Here is a 23,216-nt window from a genome sequence, read left to right as displayed (position 1 = left end):
TGAATTGGGGCATAATTTTGTACAGTCATACAGTACATGAGCTACTTAAGATATATTTTAATGTAATTTAATATTACTACCTAATTTCGGTGGTTGTTGCAAATTTTGGTGCAGACATTCAGGCACTCCTGACAATTACTTTTCATAATTTGTCACAACTTCCTTGCTCCTTTTGTCTTTTTTTTTTTAACATTTTGTGAAATGTATTCAACAAGGCTCGCGAATTCAATTCATGCACTTCAGCACCGCACATGAAAGCATTTTCTGAACCGACACACAAGGATCACATAATTTCTCAGAGTCTTCTTTAACATATGATGCAACATATTTAACCTTTAGTTGTCAATACTTATTATTTTGTTTAGGGGGGGAGAATGACAATGTCGAAAAGAAACTAAACTGCTGAGGTAACAAACGGTAATCTCTTGTGGAAAAGTTGTGGCACATGGCCAAAAGATGGACTTCTCACTTAAACTACTGCTGTTTTTGTGGATTTGCAAAAGGGTGCTGTCATTTAGTCTGGATGGCAGTTACAAAGCTCCTGCCATCATACAAGCACACCATTCAAATGTGCAAAGTCTGTTTTCATTTGTGGCTTCACCTGGGATTCAAGCAGCACTCTTCCAGACTAAAAATCCTCATCTGACCCATTGCATCACCATATCCCACTTTGTTGACTTTGTTTTGTCTATATACTGCCCCACCTGCTTTCAGGAAAAAGCTCTCTGATTGGTGAAAATCTCCCATCCTGGATTTTAATATCTGAAAAATGAGTCAAGAGGTGGTATGAATGTCTAGTTTTCAATCAGACCACTTAAATCACAATATATTGAATGATTAGTGCACAGTTGTTGCCCAACAATGCCAAAAAATAGTGCTTTCATATTTAGGTTTATATGCAAAAATCTGAAAACACTAATTGCATTCTCATCAGTCCTTTGGGTCTGGTGTGAATAAGAAAAATATCAGGATGTTCTGGTGAATTTCTGCGTTGACATTGTCACAGATTTAGCTCAGTACACCTCTTCACTACAACTAATGGTGCCCTTTGGAAGCAGGTGTTAGACACAGACAGTGTGTTCTCATTCACTTACCCGATGCAACCTCCAGCCTATCCGGAGAATGAGCAGCCTGTTCTGAAGCCTGTTTCTTTAACTTTTATTCTGTGGCCACTCAAGGACAGACTGACCATCTGGAGTTGTGGGAGACCTTTGGGTATGTGGTTCCCCCAGCAGCACTGATATGAAAAAATGAAAAAAAATAAATGACTCATTCTGTTTGGCTATCCTGATTTAAACTGGCACACCGGGTCCACAGAGGTGCCTGTGCACAGAGGCCATCAATTTATGCCATCTCAGGAGTCACATCTTTCTTTGCTGTAAACTTCACTTTAAGATATTGCTACTCAGGTAACTCAAGCAAGCAAGGTTGGATAATGATGCAATTTTCTTTTTTTTTTTTAAATTATCATTTTAAATAAAATATCTCATTGCAAGTGAATTACCACCTTAATTTTAATAATATAATAAAAAGCTGCCTTGCATGTCTTGAATTTCCTGCTATTCCTCCTGAAAGGTGACATCAAGGGACCTTTTTTAAAAAATCTTCCTGCAGTTGCTGATAAGATCCTGACACCGACTATAAATACTGACCAGGGAGAATTCTTATCAAATGTTGAAGACTGTGCTCTATCCTTTTTTTCTTCTTTAACTTAATGTGTAATTTATCAGCTCAGCTCAGACAACAGCATCTCCCCCCACTTGCCAACCTGAGACTGACTCCAGCGCTTCCATCATCACCTAAGTATCCGCTGGAGTTGATATTGAGAGCTGCAGTGGAGAGGTGCCATGGCAGGCTTTTCATAATGACTGATGTCATCTGTTGCACTTTCATTCACTGTTCAAAGTGATGGACAAATGCCCAGAGTGTGCCAAGGGACTGTGTCATCAAGATGTCTTTTTGAAGGAGTCTATCTGGCACTTGACAAGCCAGCAGGGTGCTGCTTTCTCTTTCTTGCCTACGGTGTGGCAAGGCGATCAATTATGATTGGTTTCTCAGCAAGTAGTCAAGCTGCATGATTGACTTGATAATGTGTGTTGACATGGAGATCAACTGAGCCTGCTGAAGCAGCTGGTATTAATGAAGCACAAAATAACAGCTGTTTGACTGTGTGAATCCCTATTCTCTTTCCTTAAGCACAACACCCACTCATGATTGCACTTGTATGGCGACAAACTCCGTACCAAGCTAGCCCTGACACGTGCGTTGTTATGGCAATTACATGATCCAGTGTTGTGCTTAGTCAAATCTGAACCTTTGTTACTGACTTTGCAAACAGCCCATTGTTTTTGATTTTTTCTTTTATATATTCAATACTACATTTTAGCAGGTTTGTTTTTTACACACACTGCAAAAAGAACCAAAATGAAAACAAATAGAGCTTCATTCCCACTGCACTGGATGCCAGCAGGGTGATAGCCTCATTGAGACGACCCATATAAATGGCAAGACATTCTGCTGCTTACTGTTGAATCTCCGCCGTCTGTGTTTTTGTGTGGACTCGGCGCTTGACTGGAGTTCGCTTGGCATCCAGTGCTTTCTCTAGCCCATTCATCAAAAGGACCAGTGCTCTTGTGAGTGAGGAGATTTATACACCATGGTAGAGAGGTGGAGAATTAGCACAGATTTATGAGCACAGACTGCAATGGCAAGGCACTGGCAGCTGCTACTTGACATTTGAACAGAGAATGTGAAAGAAAATTGGAGACGGGGGAAACAGGAAATTGGAACAACAGAGAGGTGGGGAAGGACTGAGGAACGAATGAGACACAAGTTGGTCCAAAAGAAAAAAGAAAGAAAGAAAACTGGTCTGTGAATGGGGAAGCTAATTTCAGCCTTAAAAGGCAAATGAAACAAAATATAACTTCAAATTTTTCTGTTTTTGCTCAGTGAATGAAAAATTTATTTTAGGCTGTACGTTTGACATTGAATCAAATGACCTATAATGATCTCCAAAGTGAAAGGTTTAGCCATGCAAACCCCACTGCACGATGATTCAGAACACTGCAGCAGCTTTGATAAGCACTTATTTCATTGATTTGGTCTGTATAACTGAAATGCGAATGTTTTTAACCACTGGGCCAAGGTCTGCAGTGGACAGAATATGTGTATTTTCCCCTCCATTTTTCGTCATGTGAATTGGAGATCCAAAGGCAGTGACGTGAACCATCCTGGACCTGAAAGAACCTCGTGATGTTATCCATAAAAAACAGCTTCCAGTTCAGTCTCCTTCCCACTTTCCACTCTCCACTGTCATATTGTGGTTGATAACGGTCCCATTTCTTCAGCAGCTCAGAGGCTGCAGGCTCCAAGTTCATGCCCAGGGACCACTAACACATCAGCATTCAGTTCTCACCCTTGCAGCAGCACTAGTAGTTAGGGTAGGTGTGGAAAACATCAGGTCAGACTGTGGATACACAGCAAAGTGAAGAAAGAGTGTTGTTCACAAAGCAAAACACAGCACTTTACAAAAGGATTGGAGGAACAACAGTCAGATGGTCTTTTAATAAAAAAGAAAAAAGAACATGTCACAAGAACATTTATTTTTTAATTATTTCACATATTTGGTGTTGGTTGTGAGTATTAACATTGACTGTCACAGTGAGTTTAAAATTGATCCTCACTGGCAACATAAATTAGCAGGAGAGGAGAACATTGCACACTTCCTTGCACCATTATTAGGAAAAATAATGTGAGACCGGCAGGGCTCTGTGAGTAAACTTCTTTTTGTTCATACAATTCCTAAAAAAAAAAAAAAAAAAGCAAGTCATTTGCCTTGTAGGAGGAAACAGTGGACAGAACATGAATGCCCTGGATGGTCTGCAACACGGTGGGAGGCCGGCCTTCTCATCTGAATTTAGAAGGCACGCTGGAATGGTTGTAAGATCAGACAGAGGTGACAAAAAAGCATAGAGAGGGCTTTTTGGCTGTGGCGTGTGTGCAGTCACATCTACTCAAGGTGAACCGTCATGAAGTGACACAGAGAACCACAGAGGACAGTAGGTGCGTGGCCTCAAGGCATGCATCCACATCCAAATTGAGTCCAAATCTGACTCACAACGTCAGTGCTCAGCTTCCATTAGTCTGCTGGTGACTTGCACTCTACCTACTGGCTTCACTATGATTCTTCTGCATCCTGTTAGCCATCTGTGAGCACAAACACAAGAAGGCCACGCTCAGCTGGGGTGAGTCCCTGCCACATCCAGGTCATCACCATCTCGACTGGAAGGTTCTCCAGGAGCAGCTAGTCTGCATTTGTCCACTGTCTTCACCTTCTGAGTCATTGTAGACAGGGTTGGTGGTTATGGCTGACAAGGCTGGAGCTAAAGCTCGCTGGGAGTCATTAAAGTGTCTTCATCACTGCATAATCTCTTAAACTAGAACTTTAAAGCAGTGGGAGAAAGAATAAGTTTTGTGTCCATGCTCTGTGCCCAAACATGCCAAGGGAAGATGATGTGACAAAGGAAATCCAGTAGACATTGCTGGATCACACAGATTCAGTCATGACCTCCTGAGTTTTGGCCAGATTTCTTACACTGTGTTAAAAAAAGCAAAAAAAAAAAAAAAAAACTTTTCTTTTTTCCCACTTGGAAATCTGAGGTTCTATAGGTATTCTAAGCATTTTTATTCTCTCAGTGCCAACACGTTTTTTGTTGATAATTGTAACTGAAGATTACTTTACAATTACTTGGGGCCTTCAGCTTAAAGGTATTTTCTAATTAAGTTATTATTGTGGGTTGCTACACACTATGCGTGTATACAATAGAGGATAGGTAAACATCGGAAATGTTGATAAAGCTGTTGATGTGTCTGTGGATCCCTTGACGGTAGTAAACCCCAAGCTGAAACATAAAAGCTTTGCTTTTGGGATTAGATAAGGACTCAATTGTAAGCTACTGAGGTTGCTGAAACCCACAGGCATTCTTCCTGGAGGTTGAGATGACTGTATAGACTGATGGAGGCTGTTGCATCATCAGGAGATAACATCTGACTGCCTTCTCTTATTGCCTGAGGGGGAAAATACATGCGAACCTGGAATATGCTCAGTCTATTCAATCTATGACTGTTGTCAAAAAGACAACCACGGGCCTGCTCTGTGGTTAATGTTTAATGGACTTAAAGGACATGATTGCCCGTTGGCACTGAATCAAATTTATGGAGCAGCCACATTCAGTGCCAGGAAAAAAAGGTTTGGCTCCATACTCTTAATGACAAAAATGACCTCTGTCAGAAGTGTATGTCTGCTGAAGTTACTGCAGCTGTCCAATTTCAAACACGGTGTCTTGACGTCACAAGGACACCAATTATGTTTTTGACATAATCACTTCACAAGAGCTCTCTATGATTAGCTCAAGTGGCTTCTCTAATGAAAATGACGACTTGCTTTGTTAACCTTGTGTGGCTTTAACACTCAGGTGTTAAACAGTGGAGGATGTGGGCTGCATACTGAAAATAAGAAATTACATGTAGAATATAAACCCTTAGCCTGCACAGCTCCATCAAATCTCTTCAGTTTTGATGCTGTTATAACCAGGTTATGGTTGGATGTACTTTACAGTTCACTTTATTGTTGCTTTATGAAAATCAATATGTCAGTTTATGGCAAATCCCATAAATGTTGTCAATAAACTGTTAACGGGTCATCTAATCTCTTATGGCCAATTATATTTTATAAAAAATAAGAAAAGTCATTTTTCAAGCCTCATTTACTAGACAGGATCACGTTGCTAATGTTTTAATTTCTCTTTTTTGGGAATACTTCCTTAATGACAATCAGTGAATGCTCTTGCAAGACATCTGTGGGAATCATCTCTGTCATTGCATAAGAATGACAGAGATGTCATTCATATGCTGTCTGTCTGGTCTAACCAAGCGTTAGTATGTCAAAGCCTCATGCTGTATTATCTTTTGGTTGATGCCTAAATAATGATTCATGTCAGTCTACATGTACATTTCTCTGATACTGTACTGTTAATGCAACTTAACATATGCTACACTGTTTGAAAAAGTTGAGTCACCCCCTTACTTGCTCGATAGGCATCTCATTTACAATGTGATCATGTTGACAAGTCGAAGGAAAGGGTGCAGCGCATTTGGACTGAACCCTAATTTTTGTATGCACCACGTCCTCTGAGACAAAAACGATGCCCAACCCACATAGAAGCACTCTAGCTCCAACAACATTCATTTACATTATACTACAGCCAAACTCCTGAAAACTACATAAATCACTCTGTCACAGCCAAGCTACTTGGGCAATTCAATTGGCTAAAGTTTAGCCAGCTAATATGGTATAATGGCATCTGTACAGTGTAATAATTCAAACTCATTGATCTGATTACAAGCATTCTGCCCCATAATTCACTGTGTTGAAAATGCGACTAATGTATTCAGACCGAGCAGACAATAGTTTCATCTCTGTGGGCTCAACACAGCTGGGTCAAAGATGCTGTTTATGTTTTTTGAAAATTCTGTTCATGCCTGCTGTGAATAAACTTGTGTTGGTTTTGGAAATCATTAGGTTTCAGAATCTTCACGCTTTGTTAAACTCAAGGGGCTGTTGCCACTCTGCCTCCTGCATTGCTTACGGACAAACTACAGCAATGCCAGGCAGTAATGAACACCTGGAAACAGGCACCAAACCCATAGAGACCCTTATCATAATGTTACTAAAAACCAAGATATGGATTCTCGTCTGTTTAGATGCTGGGTTGAACAGGTATGCTGCAACCGCATTGTGTGTGCAGTCTTATGACAGCCGCACAGAGGTTTTTTTGCATGCTAAAAGTAGTGTGAAATCATAAGAGACCTCTGGCTTCTATATCTCTGTTCATCCTACCTAATCTTTACTGTGCCCTGGGTATATTATAATGCCATGATATACCATGGCGGGGTTTAGGGGCTCAAGGATTTAGCAGTGTGATGCGATCAGCCAAAAGGCAGAGTCAAGAATCAGTGGGAACTCGCATTATTTTGCTCTGCATGTTAAAAAAAAAAAATAGAAGCTTTAATTACCTTCCAACAGTTGAATATGAAGATGACAAAGATGACCTTCATCAGCCTCTGATTTAAACTTATCTGGGATATGCTTTCTAGTGCTTCTCACTGCCATATCATAGTTTTCTTTTGTTTGCATTGACACAAGCTGTTATTTATGAACTGCTTTTCTTATGCAAGGAGTAGCAAGTTGTCATTATTATTGATTAGCTGATTCGATTTATTTAGCAAGAAAACTCATAACTCTGCAGCACAGTGTGGTAAACATTGATTACTCTCCTGTGCATCTAGCATAGTGAACTCCATTTTCACACTCTTTCTACATCTCACTATGACCGTATGTAAGTGAGGTTCTTCATTTACTGCTGTGCGCTACAGCTCTCCCATTTTCACCTGTTTAGATGGCCCTAAGTCAGTGAGAGGGAGGACAGAGAAACAACAAAAAAATCTATCAGCAGTACTTTCCCTTGCAAGCTATTCACTTTATACAAGGACTTAGAGAGTGAGCTGAAACAATAAATTGCCAAATCAGTGTGGTGAAGGTTAGTGAGAGTGACTCAGGAAGGTGGAATAGTTATGAACATAAAGCAGAGCACATCAATCACCCAACAAAGCTGAAATTGCTGAAGCAAAGCAGATTTATGACAATAATTGTTTCGAAAGCAAAGTGTGATAAAGGTCAGAATGTAACTCCTTGACTCTGCTTTGCATTTAATGTAATGCACATGCATGTGCACATGCTTCTTCACTGTATGATGGACAGAAATTGCTATCTTTCAGGAAGTGCAGTTTCTCTGACAACATGAATGAAATGCACACTTCACATCTCCAGTTTAAGACATTCAATTTCCAACTGCTTCTTGGGGCAGAATTCTGCAGTGGAGGATCAATGCAAAATGACTGGAAAATTGCTAATGTTATTTACATCAAAGTGAGACTGGAGGAAACCAATTATGCCAGTGATTCAAGGCAATATACTAAAGTGAGTTGTCCCTTGGGTAATAACAGTATATTTTGATATTATTAATATTCTGAGACCTACAGAGTATTGTTTTTTTTAACACATAAACTCAGATAACCTAACAGCATTTATCTGCAAATGGCATAGATGCTTTAGTTATTATGCTTTTGTTTAGAATCATTTACCTTGAAACTTTTGGTGAAATCCCAAAGTCCAGAAGATTCACAAAGATACAAAAATTGGGTTTTCTTGTGGGGAGAAAACAAATCGCCGGGTGTGACAGACATACAATCCTCTGATGTCTTTGCTCAGATGCAGTCATGCATCTCATAGTGGGATTTTGGTTGTATTTTTCATGTTTCAATTTGCAGTTTTACCAGTGTCTCGAGAAAAGAGCTCTGAGATGATCTGTTACTGGGGAGAAATCAGCTCGTTTTTTGTGAGATACTACAGATGAGGTGTCAGGACTGATGCAGCAACACTGCGCAGTGTATGTACAGTTTGCTGGCACTGGTGAGGAAAGCACATCTATATTTCAAAATCAACAAAAGCAACATGTGTGCCAAATGGCACCAGCGTGTACAGAGAAGAACAAAGCACAGACAAATGGTTGGTCTTTTTCCTGTTTGAAACACATTAAACACAATACCTTTAGTGATTATGCCCATAGATGTAAAGAGTAGTATTTTCATGGTCACAATGTGTGCCTTTGCACTATCATGCCTGCATACAGTGAGGCAGCACAGGGCCAATTTCAAATGAAGCTCATTGAAATCAAGCCATTTCAAATCAAGCGAGCTGATGGAAAGAGAACAGCTTTCAAAAGGCCATGCTGCATTCCTCATCTCCCAGACCAAATAAGTAGTTGGGGTGCCATACGAGCGTGCCTTATAGTTACAGTCCCTCTGATGGGGAACTACAGTGGCCTGCCAAGTGATTGTCAGTGACCCCAAAAACACATCTGCTAGTCTGAACGTGTCGCAATATCCTTGCGATAAAGGGAAAAAGGGGTTTCCTATAGATACTGTGTATGCGATTTTAAAAGGAGCATTTATCATTAGTAATAACCCACTTTCAACACCTTTGAGAAATTGTACTTGATTGAAGAAACTTCTTGAAAGAAGCTGCTTGACATAAGAAATTAAAACAGAGGAGGAGGTCATTCTGTTTTAACTTAAGAAATAAGTGTTTTGCAGCAGAAACACTTATTTCAAATGTTTAAAGTTTTCCAAGGTTTCAAAAGATGTTTTATTATTATTATTATTATTATTATCATCATTATTCTTACAACTATACAATTCTTCTTTGTTTTTATTTTGAGTGTCAGCCAATGTCACTGAAGAAATTTCATCTTTGAATTTCCAATAATTTAATCCAAGAAAAACTCATTGGGCACTTTGCTTTTTCTTTAAAATAATGGCATAGATGTCAATATACGACCATTCAAGGTAACTTGTCGTAGCTGAATCGCCTTGATTAAACACATTACAATAAATTTCCTTCCACACCTAAAGACTTAAATGCAGCTGTGATGTTGAGAGATGCAGAAATCAGTTTGTTCTCCATGTTTTGCTGTGCACTATCTCACTTGGCAAATAAAAGTAGCTATTCTGAGTATGTGTATGTATAAATGTCAGCTACACAATACCTTATTGTTTGACACCCGCCTGTGGTGCCCCCCCAGCGTGGCTTGTAGCATCAGGCAGCCTCTGTTTCCTCTGCTGCAGAACAGTTATAGAGACGGAGACAGAGCACCTGCCCTCGTGCCTGAGCACTGTTCCCAGCAGCTTGCTAATGTCAACCTGCCTGATACGCACAGCAGGGTGGGGGCTCCAAGACAGCAGCAATTTTCCACTGCATGCGAATGAGACTGGAGAGCAATCTGCTGGCCTAAGAGCCTCATAATCAGCACATCATTATCCGGAGGGGGCTGGTGCATGGGGCGGCAGTAGGGCGATGGGAGAGGAAATAAAGGGAGGGAGCCATGGATGACACCAAATGAGCCCCTGGTAGCCATGAGACGTAAGTTATAAGGGGGAGAAAAAGAGGGAGTTTGCATTTGAGTAGTAAAGGACAGGGAAGCAGATTCACTGCAAGTCTATACAAGGCGCAACATAAAAAGGACTGAGGTGAGGCAGCGTCCCACTGAGAGTGTACCACCTCTGTTTACACTTCAACCAGGCTCTTTGAAAAGCAGGGCAGGCTTTACTCAGCTCAGGGTAGCTTGGATGTTCCTTTTTAGTCAATATTAGGCTACTATTGGTCTTCAAAATTCACAAAATCTAATGGCACACGTACAGATATATGCAACCACTCTCTGAAGCCCTTGAACCTGCATGCATTTTTCAGGGAGTTCAAAAGGAGCAAAGACAACAAAGCTGATATCACAGCCCATATGTACCCTCCTCTGTGTTCAGAAGTGCCCACTATTTCTGTGTACTCAAATTTGCCTTTAATCCTTTGTCTTGTGATAAAGGAGGCATTCTGCTGAGGGTGAACATTCACAGACGGTAACAGTCTGCCATTCTGCTTGATCTAATTCCTGAATTGCATTAAATTGGCTATTTCGTGTGCTTTTCCTCTCTGCAGTGGCTCGGCTGTTCTGCTTTTAACCTCGCCACAGAGCCAGGTTTAACTGCAGAACAAACAGATTTACAGGAGAAGACTCATAGCACTTACTTTTAGACTGTGACCCAGTTAATTCTCTCTCCTTGGCAGTAACAAACATTGTAAAAAAGAAAAAAAAAAGCAGATTTAGTTGTCATCAGGTAGTTCTGTAATCCTGGATTTTGGTTTTAATGTGTCAACAATCAATCATTGCTGTCCAAACAGATATCCCCTACCGCTTTCTGCCGCGTGGTGGCAATGGCGTACAGAGCACTTGGATCGGAATTACTTGGCACAGGTTGTGCGCACTGCTATGGTCTATGTGACGGTCAATTCATTAGGAGAAGAACTACTTGAATGTATAGTCAGCGGATGCCATTAAGGACAAATCTGAAGCTCAATAGGGCAGTGTTTTTCCGGATAAGGAAATTGTTTTAACCTCTGTAGTAGAGGTGGGCTGCGTATTTGCGCTCACACACACACGCACACCTGCTGGCCATTGAAAGCTAAGGAGGGTTGCTGAAGACACAACAGTTGCAGTGCGGAGTTATTTAGAGAGCAAATGAAGAAAATGACCTCCCTGGTGTGTTTTCTTCCCTAAATTTGGGGAGGGGGGGAGCTGTCATCTGGACATGACATGAACTTGGAGACTATGCGCAGCCTTCATCTGCTCATATATTTATTTTTTATTTCCCTGTGTGATCCATTCAGAGGTTCTTCGGAGCAGTAAGAAGATGATGTCAATACTCCGTCTCGCACACTTGACAGCCGAGCAAATTCAATTGGACTGACTCCGCCTCGCTCATGCGGGACTTGTCCACAGGCTTTTTTCTGTACTACAGCGTGCCTGTCTGCATGCCTGGTGCTCTCTGACGGAGTCTCTTCCACTCTTTCTCCCTCCCCCCCCACCTCCTCCACCACCACCATCAACCGCCTCCCCCCCTCCACCTCAGTCACTCACCCCCATCAACAGTGAGGAGCAGTCTGACGCACAGGACCAGCAGCGGCGGCGGCGGCGGCAGCAGCAGAAAGGAGCAGCCAGGACTCTTCCCGGGGAGTGTGTGGCCACCCGAGCAACATGTTCCCAGCGTGGAGACGGGAAGGAATCCGCACCGGGGGCTCGACGGTACCGGCGCGGAGCATGGTTGGAGCTGGACGGACTGAGCGGGTCGGACAGGTGTGGGTCTCCTGTTGGGTTGTGCTGTTGGCGACTTGTATCCTCAGCGCTCGGGCTCAAGGTAAGATGCGCAACTCTTCTTCTTTTTTTCTTTTTCTTTCTTTTTTGCTTTTGGCTTTTAGTTCACAGTGATGTGAATGGAGGGAGCGCGCGAGAAAGTGTGTGATAGAGATGTGGCTTTATTTGGCGTGTGAGATGAGGCACACAAAAACTGTGCCAAAACTATATGTTTCTAGAGATGTGGCCACAATAAACAAACTCGGGGGAGTTACAGGAGAAAGATGGGAACACCATGAGATGAAATTCACCTCTTGTGCAGAAATGTGTCGCCTCAAACAACAACAACGTGCGTCAACTGTCATCACCATCATTATCATCATCCTCACCTTGTTCTCACACGTACTGTTACCACTTGAGTGCTCAAAAATGCTCAAGGAGAACCCCTTTCAAACTGGACTGATGTTAAGTGATAAATGCTGCTTGATTAAATGTGTCAGTTTGTCATATAGTGAGCAATTCTTCAAATAATCATTGTAGCACAATGTGTTTCTCTGAAAAAGTCCTGTGTGTGTGGCTTCACATACTCATATTTTATGCATATGAAGCTTAATCACGTTTTTACACATCCTTGGACCAATAGCTTTACAGGTTCGCTTGACCCCTTGTTGAAATCTGTGGAAAAAAGTCCAGTCGCTCTAGAAACCCTCAGAACCTAATTGTTTCACTGCTGCTGCAGATGGAGCTGCCTCTCCTGCCTATAGGCCGCCTTAATAGCCTAGCAGAGACTGTCATTAGCTTGTGTGGATATGACCATTCTAGTGAAGCAAGGCCGCTTTTTATTTTTTATTTTTATTGAAGGCTGCATTTCATTTCCCTAATGTCCATTTTATGCTGTTACTTAGAGACTGTGTGGATGTAACATACATGAAACAGAACGCTTAAATCACAACTTGTAGGTTTCATTAATGCATGTCCAGCACAGTCAGGGACAGCAGGAGGATGCAGACATGAAGATGATCTGCACTAATCCTAGCATACTGTGAAAGTGGAATTACTTACTTGTTATCTATCTATCTATCTATCTATCTATCTATCTATCTATCTATCTATCTATCTATCTATCTGTCTATCTAATATATAAACATGTATTGTAAATATAATGTGTGTCAATGCTAAACAAAGACATAAAGCAAGTCCATTCTTCCTCTATCTACAAAAGCATAAGTTCCAGTTGTCACGTGAACCAAATGTAAGTTGATGAAGGACAAAGCATATTGTGTGGGCTTACTGGACCTTGACATTTTTGATGTACACTACATACACATTAATTAATAATAATTTCATGCTTCAGAATGCAACCAGGGGTATTTTTTTTACCTTTGTTTTTATTTTTTTTTATTTTTTTTAACGGAGAGGCATAGAGAACCTGTGATTTACAAAAGAAGAATGCATGTTTGACATACAGATCCTAGAAGCACTTCCCAAAAGACAGAGCAAACGTCTTATTTTGGAAGTTCATTCATATGAGAAGTGGCTTTTCTATGCACTTCCCATCTTATAATCACAATACTCTGTACGCCACAGTGCTAAAAGCAGCATAATCCCTTTGCTTGTTTGTCTTTGAACAGGTCGCATTGCTCTAAAGTGCTCCCAACCTTATCTGAAAAGAGTCTCAGGCGTCTCTTATTATGCAGGGCACAGTTCCTCTAGCTGTTATTAGCATCTTTTTTCTCGAGCTAACATGCCAGGAGTCTGTGAGGATCTGTTGAGGCTACTGTTCTAGGCTACTTCACAGGGCTTTACCTTTCCCCTCCAAACAGCCCACTTTCTCATCCTTGCAGTTGGTATTCTGGCCTCTTGAATGTTCCCGGCTGTGCATTAGCATTGGTGAGAGATTCACTCCTCTGTCTGCCTGCTCTTCTAATTGAGAAGGGCCTTCTCTATGGCGCACAATTGCTGCTTTTGGTTCTTTAGTGAAGATGCAGTTGCAGTCTTTGCAGGGGGTCCCCTCAGCATCCAGAGAGTTCTTGTTCTTCTGAAGTAGGAGGCAGATCTCATACTCTTGGGGAATCCTTGTTTGCAAATGACTGGCGGTGCCTGTGCATAAGTTTCGAGATGCTCTTCCCTGAGAGGGGAGGACCTCAGAGGATGTCATAAATTAGGCGACACACTGGCACATGAGTTTCCCCGGGGGAACCGGAGGTGGCATGTACTTGTTTTTTAGCAGGTTCCTACTGAGCCTCCTGCTGCGTTTAATACAGCTGGCTGCTTCAGTGCACAAGAGGATACATGATAGATCCACGGGGGAACCTTTCCACAGGCTGCTCTCAGCAAGCAATTTTAAGACTCATTTAGACCCCCTCATCGAAATACCAAGTAAATAGATGTCAGGAATTGTCTTTCTTCCCTTCTTAGTTGTTTCTATATCTCCTCTATATTGCCTCTGCTGACTGTGTTTCTATGTGCAGCTTGTTATGGGCATCTGTAAAAATGTCTGTGTGTGTGTGTGTGTGTGTGTGTGTGTGTTACTGTGTGTGTGTGTGTGTGTGCGTGTGCGTGTGTGCGTGTGCGCGCGCGCGTGTGCGCGTGCGCGTTCGCTTGCTAGTGCTCATGTTCCTGTCTATTGAGCTTTAATCCAGATAGCAGCATTGACATTCTGCCAACCAGCAGCTGCTATAATTTTCTGGACGTACGTTATTATGCAGCTTGACAGCTGTCAGACATTTCCAAATCTTTAAATCTTATGATAATCCACCATGCTTACAAAAAAACATTTGTTTAAAACACTCTGAATCCTTGTGTGATTAAAACTGCCTGCTCTAATGCGGGCAGCAGATCATAATTCATCTACATCAGTGACACACTAACACACACATGCATGCAAACACGTCCACGGAAAAATAAAAAAATCAATATGAACACGATTACACAACTCCATCAAGAGAAATATAATATAGGTTTTAATTCGACAATTCTACAATTTCATTTAGCAGACGCTTTTGTCCAAAGCGACGTACAACACAAGCAATAATTCAGACATAAGGAAAAACCTGTAGTAAGTGCAAAAAGTGCGATTGGTCAAAGGTGTTGCCATCAAGTTGCAGAAGAATTGCCAACACCCCCACCCACCCCCTTTTTTTAAAAAATTTTTTAAATAAGTGCTGGGTTTTGGACCACCTGATCTATTCTACCCCTAAGGTGGAGTCAGATTAAGTGCCTCGGTGTTCTTTAAACAATTGAGTCTTCAGTTGTCTTTTAAAAGTAGAAAGGGACTCAGCAGAATGCACATAGTTTGGTAATTTGTTCCACCATTTGGAAACAACAGAGAAGAGTCTGGCTAGAGATATCGAGGGTTTTGGACCACCTGACTTATTCTACCCCTAAGGTGGAGTCAGATTAAGTGCTTAATAGAATCAAGGGCATCTCCTCGTTTCCCTAAAGACTGATGACAAACCAATTCATCTGCACTCACATGTGAAACATTCCTTCACAAATAATGGAAAAATCTGTTTTGCATGTAGATCCATAAAGTAGACCACAGTAATGCCATTTTGGCGACAGGCCTGTGAATTTAGATACTAAAGCACAAGAGCTATAAGTGATGAAAACATTTCATTTTCCTAAACTTAAATTACTTTGATCACGTCACAAGTCCTGTATGTGGCATGTTGCTCTAACTTCTCAGCTGCCATGCCATAATTACACACTGTGCATATTTATGACATATGTATGTCCCTGTTTGGCGAAATGTAGTTAATTAAACATGTTTACTGCTCCAGAGAGCTAGCAGCTGCTGAAATTTGGACTAAATGCTTGTTTTCTTCGCAATATGGCTCATGCCAGGAAAGACCAGCGAGCGGCTTGCACAGCCTCAGGTGAAATGTGGTGGCAGCCTGACTTCCAAATCTTGTGTGTCTTCAGCGTCTGCCTCCCATGTCTAGCTGGTAGGCTGCCTCTGCCTTTTTTTTCCTTTTTTTTTTGGCAGTCAAAACCTGTCTACACATGTTTATTCATGTTGCCACAGGAAGCTTTATCCACCAAGATGGAACATATCACAGTAGAATTAGAAAAAAATAATATAAAAGATCAGTGCTCACTGAAAGCAACAGTTAAAATAAAAGAATGAAAAGCCTGCTACATATATATATATAGCATATATGTTATAAGTTAATTTTTTTCCTCATTAATGTACACAGCACCCCAAATTGACAGAAAAACACAGAATTGTAGACATTTTTGCAGATTTATTAAAAAAGGAAAAGTGAAATTTCACATGGCCGTAAGTATTCAGACCCTTTGCTCTGACACTCATATATTTAACTAAGGTGCTGTCCATTTCTTCTTTCTTGAAATGTTTCTACACCTTCATTGGAGTCCAGCTGTGTATAATTATATTAATTGGACTTGATTAGGAAAGGCATACACCTGTCTATATAAGAGCTTACAGCTCACATGTCAGAGGAAATGAGAATCATGAAGTTGAAGGAACTGTTTGGCAACTGCTCTGAGACAGAACTGTGGCGAGGCACAGATCTGGCCATGGTTACAAAAGAATTTCTCTTGCACCTAAGGTTCCTAAGAGCACAGAGGCCTCACAGTGGCCTCCATCATCCTTCAATGGAAGACATTTGGGACGACCAGAACTCTTCCTAGACCTGTCTGTCCGGCCAAACTGAGTAATCGGGGGAGAATGGCCTTGGTGAAAGAGGCAAAGAAGAACCCAAAGACCACTGTGGCTGAGCTCCAGAGATGCAGTGCGGAGATGGGAGAAAATTCTAGAAAGTCAACTATAACTCCTGCCCTCCACCAGTCGAGGCTTTATGGGAGAGTGACATAATGGAAGCCTCTCCTCAGTGCAAGACACATGAAAGACTGCTAAGAGTTTTGCCAAAAAACACATGGAGGACTCCCAGACTACGAGAAATAACATTCTCTGGTCTGATGAGACCAAGATAGAACTGTTCGGTCTTAATTCTAAGCGGTATGTGTGGAGAAAACCAGGCACGTCTCGTCACCTGCCCAATACAGTCCCAACAGCGAAGCATGGTGGTGGCAGCATCATGTTGTTGGGGTGTTTTTCAACTGCAGGGACAGGGTGATTGGTTGCAAATGAAGGAAAGATGAAAGCTGCCAAATACAGAGATATCCTGGACGAAAACCTTTTCGAGAGTGCTCAGGACTTCAGACTGGGCCGAAGGTTCACATTACATCATGACAATGACCCAAAGCACACAGCTAAAATTATGAAGGAGTGGCTTCAGAACAGGCTGTGGTTAGCACTTTCGTCTTGCAGCAAGAAGATCCCCTGTTCAAATCCCAGCCTGGGCCTGGGATCTTTCTGCATGTAGTTTGCATGTTCTCCCTGTGCATGCGTGGGTTTTCTCCGGGTACTCCGGCTTCCTCCCACAGTCCAAAAATATGCTGAGGTTAATTGATTACTCTAAATTGCCCGTAGGTGTGAATGTGAGCGTGATTGTTTCTGTATATGTAGCCCTGCGACAGACTGGTGACCTGTCCAGGGTGTCCCCTGCCTTCGCCCGAGTCAGCTGGGATAGACTCCAGCCCCCCTGCGACCCTAGTGAGGATAATGTGGTGTATAGAGAATGGATGGCTGGATGGCTTCAGAACAACTCTGTGACTGTTCTTGAATGGCCCAGGAAGAGCCCAGACGTAAACCCAGTTGAGTATCTCTGGAGAGACCTCCACCAAAGTTCACCATGCAACCTGACAGAGCTGGAGAGGATCTGCAAGAAGGAATGGCAGAGGATTTCCAAATCCAGGTAAGAAAACTTGTTGCATCATTCCCAAGAAGACTCATGGCTGTATTAGGTCAAAAGCGTGCTTCTACTCAATACTGAGCAAAGGGTCTGAATACTTATGGCCATGTGATATTTCAGTTTGTCTTTTTTAATAAATCTGCAAAAATGTCTACAATTCAGGTTTTTTTCTGTCAATATGGGGTGCTGTGTGTACTTTAATGAGGAAAAAATTAACTTTAGCAAATGGATAAAAAAATGGAGTGAAAATTTTAAGGGGTCTTAATACTTTCCGTGCTTGCTGTATGTATATATATATATTTGAAAAAATGGATAATGAAAATGAAGGCATCTCAAATGTGCTTAAAGGTGACAGATGATTACAATCAACTTCATTGTTGAACAACAATGGGCCCGTTGCGCTGTCAACGGTTCTTACCTTCAGGAAGCCTTTATTTGGCTCACTCGAGCAGCAAATCTGTGTTTATAGTTCATAATGGAAATGTAATCAAATTAACTTGTTCTGCAGGGTTTTGGCATTCACCCCTTGCCCAGTAACTGCCATTTGCCCAAAGAGCTGTGGTGCTGGCAATTTGCATGAGGCATAGAGTCCTATCTCCCACCATGTGCTGTTTGTATATTAGTGAATCTGGCTGAAATTATGACTTACTTTTTAAAATCTTTAGCTTTTTTTTTTTTTTTGCTGTGTTTGTACTAACCACTTCTGGTGAGAATTTTATTGGCTGAAATAGGTACACTGTAATCTAACTGTAGGCTTGAAAATACAAGATATGAAACAACATGTGGGGTCAGGTAAAATCCCTATGTCATAAAATTACACAGACTGATTTTTGCTCACAGAGTATACTTATGTCTTTCTGAGTGAAAACAATACAGTTTGGTTAAGGTATAGGCTACCCAACTTAGATTTTTCAGTAGTAACAGAATTGATTTGGAGGCAAGTTCTTCATTTGGGGCTGATTTTAATCACATAGCTGAGAGTGGTTTTGTTTTCATGTCTTCTTGTTTACTGATGAGACTGAGGGGAGAAGCGCTGCAGGGGGAAACAGACAAATTCCTCACATATTAATTCTCCTGGCTAAAGTCTAATCAATCTGACACAGAGCTGGGAGGCAACTCAACTATCAAGAACAAAAAAAAAAATGTCTTAGATCAGGCCCTGAGCTGGGACAGAAACTGAAAGAGGAAATGACCTTGGATACTGTAGGGAGTGGAATGTAAAGTGACACTATTCGTTTAATTTTTCTAAATACCATTTTGACAGGGGAGCAGAGATGTTGTGCAGCCTCTTCATCAAAGTATCATTCAAAGCAGCTCCTTTGAAAAGCCTTTAAAATGGTGTCATTACATCCATCCAGGGAAAAGAGGGATTGCACTTATGCAGTATTCTTGGACCATACATCTGTCTTCAGGCCCCCAAGCTGTTCCATGTAAACATTTAAACAACACAAAGGCAACTCAAGGAAAACTGTGGCGAGAAACAATGCTTTTTTACAGCATAATGTGCTCACTGAATCTCTGCTCTCATCCAGCTTGCCCCTCCTGGGGACTGGTGAGTGTATTCTTGTGTTGTGAATAAAATGGCAAAAGAGACAAAGAAATGGAGAACAGGAGGAGAAAAAAATACTGTGGTGGGGTGGGGGCGGTGGGCCTATATTTTTTTCTCCCTGTCCTTGTGAAAACAACCGGTGGTACCCATCCATTTTTCTTTGTACATTCACATGAATGAATTCACATCCCAACATTCTGCTCTCCTCTTGCTCTGACCTCAAATCAAGCCAATCACAACACCAGCAACATGAATCCCCGCTGTAAGGGATGACATTAATAGACACACCGGCATTGCTGTTAAACTAACAGATTCAAAGAAAAATGACATATGAAAGAGTCTGCTGAACAGTAAGTCCTACAACATAAGGAGCTCAAGATGACAGAAAGACAATATGCCTGTTTTCACTTCCAGTGCTTCATTGCTGCCTGCCTGTTTGACTGTCAGAGCTCTATCTTCCACATGGCACTGCTTGTCTTTCCATTTTTCATGGATGGATCATTTAAAAAAGTAAGGGCAGAGGTCAGCAGGTTTGCAGGCCTGGATGACTGGAGAAACTAGTGTAGTACAACTAGTCCATGGCATTATTCCTGGGCACGGTCAAAGTCTCTTGTGGAAAAAGAAGCCTCCGCGCTCCCCATCTGCAAGGCTGACTTTGCTGCTCAGGCTGTGCCTGGCAGCGGGCCTACCAGACCCACTAGGGGGCCTGGCGAAATGCCTGTAGCTGCATCTTATGCCTTGTGCTCAGTATTGATTAGGACCCGAGCTGACTCTCATTCCCCATTGTCCTGTTCTTGGACACGTGGGATTTCATATCATGTTTGATTTTGTTTCCGCACACCTGCCAGCTCCCTCTTCCCCAAGATAGCGGGAGCTCAATATCAGGCCCTCCCCACTCCTGTCACAGTTTGACAATACTCCACCTTCACTATAAACAAACGGTGTGCAACAGTGATACCAGGGGATGTCAGTGTGGATGTTAAAGCATGGAACTTGCAACAGCATCAACTGAGATAAATCTAAAGAAATTCATACCTATAATCTCATCCAGCAGGGCTTTTGTATTTGCTGATAAGAGATTCTTGACTTGTATGCATGGTAGGGTGGAGCAGGTTGTCATTGTAGCATGGCAGCACTTTAATGTACACATATCTTTGATCGCTGTCCTTGCCTGTAACATCAGCAGAGTGTCAGCTAAGAAGTGTGATGGTGATGAGAGTTGACAGTGGTACTGCAGGCTTCTTCTCTATGGCTTATGTCACATCTGGATTCCCTTTCTTTGGCCCCACGATACAAGCCATGAAAGTGCTTCAGGTGCAAGACTAAAAGCATATGGTGGAGTTCATCCTTAGACAGAGGCTGCTTTTCTCTTCAAAGGCAGTTTGCATGTTGAGAGGTGTGTATAGACGTAAATCACAAACTCCAACCTGATGATGTTTCTGATAAATGAATGTATTTTTTGTAATTCTGTCATTCTATGGGCCAAACACGTTTCTTTGCAATATTGAGTGACAACACATTTGAGCATTTCCTGGATCATTACATTTTCATTTACATTCTAAGCAAAGAATTGACTGGTAAGATTTAAAGTACTTGGTCGAAATATACACGGTGAACAAAAGCCCCAGGGAAGAAAAGGGTGGTCTGAGAGTTTGACTGCTTGATTGATACAAATTATGTAAGTCTACAGTACATACAAAAATCAATACAGCCTAGCAGCTCCTATTGAAATCAGCAAATTGCGAAACTTGTGGCATTCATTTTGCTTTTACATGCTTACAGGATTAATAGGTGCAGGACCATGGAGAGCCAGTGTTTGACAATGAAGCATGAATCTGCCAATACGCAAATCAAGTCCGCCATGTGTTTCTGCCTGGAATGATTTAGAATCAGTTCGGGAGAGCTTCTCAGAGGTTAAAAGGAAAGTCTGTGGTGCATTGCACCTCTGAAAGCAACCAATACTGACAAGGATGAAAGAGATCCTGTGCAGATGCATTTGCCTATTTATTTTAATTTCATAGGCAGCTAGAAAGAGGAATCCAATAAGAGTTTTTTTCATTAATGCATGTTAGCAGATGTGCAAATACACACACACAAGCATGCTAATACACAAACACATTTTCCTGTTCTAGCGCATGCATCCACACAAATATGTTTAGATTGTTTCATTACCGCTAAATGGAGCTTTCTCAAAAGCTGCTTTCGACGCAACTAATGAAAGTGGGGCACAGCCATGGTGTCTCGTGAATAGACAAAATCAGAATCAGCTTTTTCAGCGTGAAGCGTCATGTTCTGATGGTCCTCTGTGCAAAATACTTTCCAATTTAACCTGTCTCCCTGCCATGTCATACTCACTGCCAACTGCAGTGATGTGGAGGAGAAAGAGGAACAGAGAGAGAAATGAATATTGCGACGGATGTTGACGCTGGGTGGGGTATTGATGGAGGAAAGAAAGGAGAGCGCTGCATCAGTGGGGTAGAGATTGCTGTGGTGTACAGTAGCACAAATCCTAAATTCTGTGCAGATCCGATGGTAGCTAGGAAACAGCTGACAGTAAAATGGGGGGATCAAAGGGATTAGTGTGCCCAGTTTGAGCCCAAACAGTAACCCTTCCACTTCTCCTACTGCCAGCCTTTTTATACATTTACCCCTGTATTTCAGTGCCTCTTAGACACAGCCAATCTCCGGTTATCCTCCCGTGAGTCTAATTTTTAAATTTGGAATCACCCTTTTACGTACTCTTTAGCTCTTGCATACGCTCGCAGACAGGCAATATGTATTAAAAGGTCACGGTTTCAATTTTAGAATACAAGTGGGCTGATTGAAGAAAGACGCCCCCCGCTTTTACTCTCACACACGCACAGGCTACAAAAAAACACAAATGCCTACACACAAGTAATCCAGACAAAACAAAGACACTGCATCTGAAGGAAGAGGATGCACATGTCAGACGCAATCAGTGCTGCCTTTTGTGATCTGAGTGAGATTTCCTGTCACTGGGGCTTGAAACGCAGAATGTTTAATTCTGCAGGGGACGACAATGTCCCAAATGCCTCGGTCACTGTCTCCTCTTGTCTCATAGCCAGAGTGAAGTAACTAAACAAACGAGTCTGAGCATCCCCTGTTGGGGACATGGACTGTACTGCACCAGGAGGTCTTCTGGCAATGCCGGCCCCCGTCTTCACGCTGGAAATAAAGCAGACATGCGAACACACTCTAGGCTGTCGCAGCTCTTTACTCGAGAGAATAAAGCCAAGTCAGATTTGCATCACATATGACATACATATGATGGTTCAGAACTGATTTGTGATGCCTGAGTTAAGAGAAAGCAGCAACAATGGCAGGGCTTGTTGTCCCTGTGTGAGCTGATCCTACATGTGGACACATGATGGCTGCAGCTGCTCTGACTTTTGATGCTGTTTCAGAGGCCTCAGGCTACGTTTCAGCATCATTGTCCTCAAATCTTTCACAAAGTGCTGGTCAAGCCATTTCAATTTGTGAGCATGGGGTGGGGGTGGAGGGGCTTTCAAAGAGTAATTTCCTTGTCCTGTGAAGGAAAATGTTTAAACGCATATCTTATTGTAACAATGCTGGACAAGTTCTTTGCCTGTGGGGACTGTAGAAATGGGAGAGTCAGTGGGATTATATCAGTTTAATGAAGTTGCTCTGGCCGATGTTTAATTTCACGAAAATCAATTAAAAAGCTTTATTTCCATTTCTGTAATCACTCAAGGGCTTGTCATTATTAGATTATAGGGATGGAATTATGTAAAGAAATGACCAGTCAGAAATATGTTCTTTGAGTGCTTGTTATATCCATCCGCTGGGGTCTTTCAAAGGCTTCACAGTGAATAATGTGACACTGCAAGGGGAGAAAAGCTGCAACCTAATAGTCAGTGAAAGAAATAAGTATACTGCAACTATATGGTATTTAATACAGAAAGAAGATGGCTGTTGGATCTGGGAAATAAACCCAGCCGCTGTAGCACAGCATCTACCTTTCTACTTTCATCTTCCTTTGTGGACTCTGCTCTGGATGTTCTGATTTTATTGTTGAATGCCCTTTTATTGTTACATATGTATGTTAAA

General features: G+C 41.9%; 1 protein-coding gene across 1 annotated transcript in view; it reads left to right on the top strand.

Annotated features, from left to right (window-relative positions):
- Positions 1-10,958: 10,958 nt before the first annotated feature.
- The window catches only part of LOC110953931 (protein sidekick-2-like), an 89,569-nt gene continuing 77,311 nt past the window's right edge, over positions 10,959-23,216 (top strand). The window contains 1 exon segment of the mRNA XM_022198161.2: positions 10,959-11,862. Coding sequence (XP_022053853.2) covers positions 11,703-11,862 — 160 coding nt within the window. The 5' untranslated portion in view covers positions 10,959-11,702.

Source organism: Acanthochromis polyacanthus, chromosome 21, assembly GCF_021347895.1.
Source record: "Acanthochromis polyacanthus isolate Apoly-LR-REF ecotype Palm Island chromosome 21, KAUST_Apoly_ChrSc, whole genome shotgun sequence".
In the NCBI taxonomy this organism is placed as follows: Eukaryota; Metazoa; Chordata; class Actinopteri; family Pomacentridae; genus Acanthochromis; species Acanthochromis polyacanthus.
The sequence above is the reverse complement of the archived record's forward strand: the minus strand, read 5'-3'. Positions and strand labels throughout refer to the sequence as shown.